This window comes from Hyperoodon ampullatus (assembly GCF_949752795.1).
Source record: "Hyperoodon ampullatus genome assembly, contig: scaffold_442, whole genome shotgun sequence".
In the NCBI taxonomy this organism is placed as follows: Eukaryota; Metazoa; Chordata; class Mammalia; order Artiodactyla; family Ziphiidae; genus Hyperoodon; species Hyperoodon ampullatus.
This window is the reverse complement of record NW_027640726.1, coordinates 38,731-46,683: the sequence shown is the minus strand read 5'-3', so window position 1 is coordinate 46,683 and position 7,953 is coordinate 38,731. Positions and strand designations below refer to the sequence as shown.

Below are 7,953 nucleotides of genomic sequence, written 5' to 3'. Positions count from 1 at the left end.
AACTTCTCAATATTGTTCCATCCTGAGTCTAAATTCCTGGCCTCAAGGTAATGTTAGATTTCTAGCTCCAGCCCCTATTTACATAAGGCCTATACTAAGGAACGGAACCCATAGACATCAGTCTGCTCTTATTTCTCTGGATTTAATTTCTCTGTTACTTTCTGAAACATGCAGGTGTTCCTTTCTTTCTTTTAATCTCAGCTATGTGCTTTTAACTTTTTCAAAATTGACCCAGAATTTACATGTGTCTCCAGTAAGAGTACATTAAATTGAGCTTAGTCTGCTCTTCTACTGGCATATTTGAGATCCAAATAATTTGCTACTTAACTGGATTCAGTTACCTGTATATTTCAGGCACCTAAAACTCACCATGTTCCAACTTTCCCCCTTTATTGTTAGCAATTTTCTTGGGAATCTGGATAACATTAGATGGAATAAAGTTAGTGAGTGGCCCAGGATTGCCTGAAATTTTGTTTGTCAGAGTGGCCAGGGAAAGTTAAGCAAAGAAGACAACCAAATGAAAAACAGAATCACATTATTATGGCTGAGACAAGATTCCATGCAGAGCTCTCTGTAGAACTGGGTTGGGTCATAACTTATGCCAGAGCTCTAGGTGGGGTTGACACCATCTCATGCCAAGCTCTCAGTTCTGGGCTGACGTCATCTCTGGTCCACTCTATGGAGTGGAAACTTTGGAGGAATGGCCAATGTGTTCTGCAGTGTAGGAAGAGGGAAATTGTGAACGTTACACTCTAAACTGTGGAGGAACTAACCACTTTAAATGTGCCTTGAACTATGGTGTTTAATTTGACCAGTCAGATCAATGACTTTCCCCTTGAATGAAATGCTGCTACCTATATGAACAGAAAAACAAAACTGGTATAAGGAATAGATAGCTAGTGGGAAGCAGCCGCATAGCCCAGGGATATCAGCTCTGTGCTTTGTGACCACCTAGAGGGATGAGATAGGGAGGGTGGAAGGGAGGGAGATGCAAGAGGGAAGTGATATGGGGACATATGTATATGTATAACTGATTTACTTTGTTATAAAGGAGAAACTAACACACCATTGTAAAGCAATTATACTCCAATAAAGATGTTTAAAAAAAAAACTAGTATAAGGAGATGGAGAGACTGGGAGTCTTATTTTCCCAGCAATTAACTTTTCCTCGACCATGACCTTCCCTTTGAGTCTCCTAGACCTTGGGGATGATCGCAACCCCTTGGGTTGGGTGATGGCAACCCCATCTTCACTAGAACCTCTATAGTTAACTTTGATTTTTCCCACTCCGTCTATCCATCCCATGTATGCAGTCAGACATTTGATCTTGGACTTTTACTGACAAAATATCCTTGAATATAACCATTTCTTTTCACTCCCACTGCTACTGCTTTTGTCACTGCCTTAACTAGGGCTTTATCTTTAAGTCCTTTATATAAATATATAAATAAAATATACAAATAAATAAAATATAATATTAATTCTGATGATTTTAAAGTCTTTTCTTGATAAAGACTTTTCCTGATAAAGATACACAATATCTTATGTAAATATTTTTGTATTATCTGTTCCTTTCTTAGAATTTTAGTCATATGATTCTATCTCTTGGTATGTCTAGAACTTTTTGATTGAATGCTGACTATTTTATTTGGCTTTTTAAATTTTTCTCAGTGGAAATGTTGTTTTGCTTCAAAATATTTTACTCTACCTGGAAGTAGCAAATCTTCAAATTACAATTTTTTAAATGGTTTCAAATATCAATACTATAGGTGTCACAAAATCTAGAAAAATGACATTTGAAAATTAACTACTGCCAGATGTGTCTCTATAAAACTTTTTCCCCACTCTTGTAGCTATATATTCTTTAACTGCCTCCTCATATGACAGTTTATGTGTTTTAGAAATAAACTTTTAAGAAATAATCTTTGTAGTTTATAGACATAGATTTCTTTTAACATGGTTGATTAGAGTTTGCTTTTAGTTATTAATAGTTTAGAAAAGTTTATTTCAGCGTCACGATTTATTATTGATAATGTCACATTAATTTTCATTGTTAACTTTGAGAAAACCTCTATGAATTACTTCCTCATAAATATTTACTATTATAAATGCATTACTGATTTCAGTACTGCTATAGGATTGTGCATTACAGGAATTCTGATAAAATACTCATTCACACCATTCCATTACACACATTATTGATGGGGTATATTCTTTTATTTATTTATTTATTTATTTATTTATTTTTGACTGTGTTGTGTCTTCATTGCTCTGCGCACGCTTTCTCTAGTTGCAGCGACTGGGGGATACTCTTTGTTGCGGTGTGCAGGCTTCTTATTGCGGTGGCTTCTCTTGTTGCAGAGCACGGGCTCTAGGCACGCAAGCTTCAGTAGTTGTGGCTTGCAGGCTCAGTAGTTGTGGCTCACGGGCTCTAGAGCGCAGGCTCCATCATTGTGGCACACGGTCTTAGTTGCTCCACGGCATGTGGGATCTTCCCGGACAAGGGCTTGAACCCGTGTTCCCTGCATTGGCAGGTGGCTTCCTAACCACTGGGCCATCGGGGAAGCCCCTGGAGTATATTGGTTTTTTTTTTTTTTTTTTTTTTTTTTTGTGGTATCCTGGCCTCTCACTGTTGTGGCCTCTCCCCGTTGCAGGGCACAGGCTCCGGACATTCAGGATCAGTGGCCATGGCTCACGGGCCTAGCCGCTACATGGCATTTGGGATGTTCCCGGACTGGGGCACAAACCCGTGTCCCCTGCATCGGCAGGCAGACTCTCAACCACTGCACCACCAGGGAAGCCCTGGAGTATATTCTTGACAGAAGGAAATTTCCGTTTTGACTAAGCATTGAAGAAAACTGAATCTTTGACTTATCTTTCACATGCCTGATGATTGAAATAATTTTCCACAGAATAACTTCTGGTTTTATACTTTTCAGTTTTTTTCTTCTTCAAATGCACATGCTTTGAGAGCTGTGAAGTGCAAGACATGGCTATATTGTAAGGTGGTTTTTGTCCTTACGCTTCTGTGTCTTGTGCTAGTTAAGTCAGTAGAGTAGTCAGTAAGAGTACTGGAAGTTATTCCTGTAATGGGATATTATATAGTCAATTACATATGGTGGTGTCTGAAAATCACATAATAGCCTCACTTAACACATCTCCTTAGCCAGATTTCAAAAAAGCCTGTGACCAATCCAATATGATCCAACATAGCGGACTATGATAGAAGGAAAATCGGCAGAGAAATAGACACTGGTCTTACCTGATGGAAGTTAAAATATCTCACTTTTGACAATTTTGCAAAAACCTATAATTACATGAACTAATTTCTAGGGTTCTTCGTAGGACCTAAAAAGGAACCCATAGAGTTGTGGAACAACAATAGAAGCTACTGTGATGAGAAGCCCCGGCACCACAACAAAGAGTAGCCCCCGCTCACCTCAACTAGAGAAAGCCTGCACGCAGCACTGAAGACCCAATGCAGCCACAATAAAAATAAATAAATAAAAATAAATAAATTTATCTTTTAAAAAGTAATACTCAGGTTTGAGTCATGAGATATTTGATGAGGAGAAATTAGCTAATGTTTTCAGAACTTTTAAAATACCAAACTCAGGCTCTAAGATTTTAGCATCATATACAACATCGGTTACTTATTAGTGGTTTGGGAAGGCCAATTTAAAATTTTCTCATCTTACTGTATTGAAATTCATGGCCCTAATGTTTTCCACGTTGACTATATGAATGATGAAGAAAAGTCAATCATGTATTTCATTTCCAACTGGACAGAAAACAATATTTTAAAAAGTGTTTGGACTACTGACTTTTGATTTCTTGTAAGGCAAATGGATAGGTAATTTTTATTCCCTGATTAGGAGAAAAATGGTGGAAGAGGGCAGGGTTAAGAATTAAGATTTCAAGAGCATGAGAGGTAGATGGCCAACCAGAGTTCCTAAGGTTCGGTGCCTGTAACTGTTGCCGCCGCTTAAGCCTGCCAAAGCAGTGGTACGGCTGCTGCGCTCGTGTTTGCTACCTCTAGAAACGTTCTTGCCAGTAGTGTCGGCAGCGGGACTCAATTACCCCCTTTTTTCACTCTCTCCAGAAGCTCCAGATGGCGTCTTCCATGGGCAACGTGGCCGACAGCACAGAACCAACGAAACGTATGCTTTCCTTCCAAGGGTTAGCTGAGTTGGCACATCGAGAATATCAGGCAGGAGATTTTGAGACAGCTGAGAGACACTGCATGCAGCTCTGGAGACAAGAGCCAGGGAATACTGGTGTACTTTTATTACTTTCATCTCTACACTTCCAGTGTCAAAGGCTGGACAGATCTGCCCACTTTAGTACTCTGGCAATTAAACAGAACCCTCTTCTGGCAGAAGCCTATTCGAATTTGGGGAATGTGTACAAGGAAAGAGGGCAGTTGCAGGAAGCAACTGAGCATTACCGGCATGCACTGCGTCTCAAACCAGATTTCATCGATGGTTATATTAACCTGGCAGCCGCATTGATAGGAGCAGGTGACATGGAAGGGGCAGTACAAGCTTACGTCTGTGCTCTTCAGTACAATCCTTATTTGTACTGTGTTCGCAGTGACCTGGGGAACCTGCTCAAAGCCCTGGGTGGCTTAGAAGAAGCCAAGGCATGTTATTTGAAAGCAATTGAGACGCAACCGAACTTTGCAGTAGCTTGGAGTAATCTTGGCTGTGTTTTCAATGCGCAAGGGGAGATTTGGCTTGCGATTCATCACTTTGAAAAGGCTGTCACCCTTGACCCCAATTTTCTGGATGCTTATATCAATTTAGGAAATGTCTTCAATGAGGCACGGATTTTTGACAGAGCTGTGGCAGCTTACCTTCATGCCCTAAGCTTGAGTCCAAATCATGCAGTGGTACATGGCAACCTGGCTTGTGTATACTATGAGCAAGGCCTGATGGATCTGGCAATAGACACCTACAGGCGAGCTATTGAATTGCAACCACATTTCCCTGATGCTTACTGCAACCTAGGAAACGCTCTCAAAGAGAAGGGCAGTGTTGCTGAAGCAGAAGATTGTTTTCATACAGCTCTCTGGCTGTGTCCCACCCATGCAGACTCTCTGAATAACCTAGCCAATATCAAAGGAGAACAGGGAAACAGTGAAGAGGCAGTTCGCTTGTATCGTAAAGCATTAGAGCTCTGCCCAGACTTCGCTGATGCCCATTCGAATTTAGCAAGTGTATTGAAGCAGCAGGGAAAACTGCACGAAGCTCTGATGCATTATAAGGAGGCTATTCGAATCAGTCCTACCTTTGCTGATGCCTACTGCAATATGGGAAACACCCTACGGGAGATGCAGGATGTTCAGGGAGCCTTGCAGTGTTATACTCGTGCCGTTCAGATCAGCCCTGCATTTGCGGATGCCCACAGCAATCTGGCTTCCATTCACCACGATTCAGGGAATATTCCAGAAGCAATTGCTTCTTATCGCACTGTTCTGAAGCTTCAACCTGACTTTCCTGACGCTTATTGTAATTTGGCTCATTGCCTGCAGGTTGTCTGTGATTGGACAGACTATGATGAGCGAATGAAGAAGTTGGTCAGCATTGTGGCTGACCAGTTGGAGAAGAATAGGTTGCCTTCTGTGCAGCCTCATCATAGTATGCTCTATCCTCTTTCTCATGGCTTCAGGAAGGCTATTGCTGAGAGGCATGGGAACCTCTGCTTGGCTAATATAAGTGTCCTTCATAAACCACCGTATGAACATCCAAAAGACTTGAAGCTCAGTGATGGTCGACTGCGTGTAGGATACGTGAGTTCTGACTTTGGGAATCATCCTACTTCTCATCTTATGCAGTCTATTCCAGGCATGCACAATCCTGATAAATTTGAGATATTCTGTTATGCCCTGAGCCCACATGATGGCACAAACTTCCGAGCGAAGGTGATGGCAGAAGCCAATCATTTCATTGATCTTTCTCAGATTCCATGCAATGGGAAAGCAGCTGATCGCATCCATCAAGATGGTATACACATCCTTGTAAATCTGAATGGTTATACCAGGGGTGCTCGAAATGAACTCTTTGCTCTCAGGCCAGCTCCTATTCAGGCAATGTGGCTGGGGTACCCTGGGACTAGTGGCGCGCTTTTCATGGATTATATCATCACTGATCAGGAAACTTCACCTGCTGAAGTTGCTGAGCAGTATTCTGAGAAACTGGCTTATATGCCCCATACTTTCTTTATTGGTGATCATGCTAATATGTTCCCTCACCTGAAGAAAAAAGCCGTCATCGATTTTAAGTCCAATGGGCACATTTATGACAATCGGATTGTGCTGAATGGAATCGACCTCCAGGCATTTCTTGATAGTCTGTCAGATGTGCAAATAGTCAAGATGAAATGTCCTGATGGAGAAGACAATGCAGACAGCAGTAATACAACTCTTAATATGCCTGTCATTCCTATGAATACTGTTGCAGAAGCAGTTATTGAAATGATTAACAGAGGACAAATTCAGATTACAATTAATGGATTCAGCATTAGCAATGGGCTGGCAACTACCCTGATCAACAATAAGGCTGCCACTGGAGAGGAGGTTCCCCGTACCATTATTGTAACCACACGTTCTCAGTACGGGTTACCGGAAGATGCCATTGTGTACTGTAACTTTAATCAGTTATACAAACTTGACCCATCTACTTTGCAGATGTGGGCAAATATTCTGAAGCGTGTTCCCAATAGTGTACTGTGGCTGTTGCGTTTTCCAGCAGCAGGAGAAGCTAATATTCAACAGTACGCACAAAATATGGGCCTTCCCCCGAACCATATCATTTTTTCCCCTGTTGCTCCTAAAGAGGAACATGTTCGGAGAGGCCAGCTGGCTGATGTCTGCTTGGACACTCCGCTCTGTAATGGACACACCACAGGGATGGACGTCCTTTGGGCAGGGACCCCCATGGTGACTATGCCAGGAGAGACTCTTGCTTCCCGAGTTGCAGCTTCCCAGCTCACTTGTTTAGGCTGTCTCGAGCTGATTGCTAAAAATAGACAAGAATATGAAGAGATAGCTGTGAAACTGGGAACTGATGTAGAATACCTGAAGAAAATTCGTGGCAAAGTCTGGAAGCAGAGAACATCTAGCCCTCTGTTCAACACCAAACAATACACGATGGAACTAGAGCGGCTCTATCTACAGATGTGGGAGCATTATGCAGCTGGCAACAAACCTGATCACATGATTAAGCCTGTTGAAGTCACTGAGTCGGCCTAAATAATGACTGTGTGCCCAGGAGAATTACCCCTGTAGCTGAGCCTCAACCTTCTGGGGGAAAGGGAACTACTTTTTCAATATCATGTTGCAGATGGGTGACACACAATGATAAGAAATAGCACAGCCAGACTTGCTTCCTGCATGATCATGACAGGGAGAGACACAAGAGATGGGAAACTGCTGTTCCACAAGGAGATTCTATCGAATTTTGCCGCAGCCAGGTGTCTGGAAGGTCTGGAAGGTAAGTCTGGAAGGTCTGATCTCCCTTGGTCTTCCAGGGGATGGATGGTTAGTGTGGAAGGAAGATAGAGATTGCCCAGCCGTTTTGTGATTATCATGGATGGATTGAGTCTTCTGAATTAATTATTTTCTTTCTATTTTGGGTATTGGAGCTTTTAAAAATGTTTGGTTTCAGGTATTTTTATTCATGTGAAGTGTATATGATTCTCTTGAGATCAGGTGTTAAGCTGAAATATTCCTTGTTTTAGCTTCTGAACTCTATAGATAAATGGGGACTTTGCTGGTGTAGTCTTTTTCTAGGTTTTATAAACCGCTTGAGCCTGTATCAGTCATTCTAGTGTGTGACATAACGTTTGGAACTCTCAGTGCTTTGTTGGTTTGTAGATGATGGCTTCAATTCTTTTTCTGGTTCGTTTCCTTCTTCCCTTCCCCCCACTTTAAAAATTCTCCTGTAACTTGGC

General features: G+C 41.8%; 1 protein-coding gene across 1 annotated transcript; it reads left to right on the top strand.

The window, feature by feature from the left end:
• Positions 1-4,111: 4,111 nt before the first annotated feature.
• Positions 4,112-7,252, top strand: LOC307070067 (UDP-N-acetylglucosamine--peptide N-acetylglucosaminyltransferase 110 kDa subunit-like; the record flags this gene model as incomplete). The annotated part of the gene is made up of 1 exon (XM_079728668.1): positions 4,112-7,252. One exon carries the CDS (start codon positions 4,112-4,114, stop codon positions 7,250-7,252), a length of 3,141 nt encoding a protein of 1,046 aa, XP_079584794.1.
• Between the last annotated feature and the right edge of the window lie 701 nt (positions 7,253-7,953).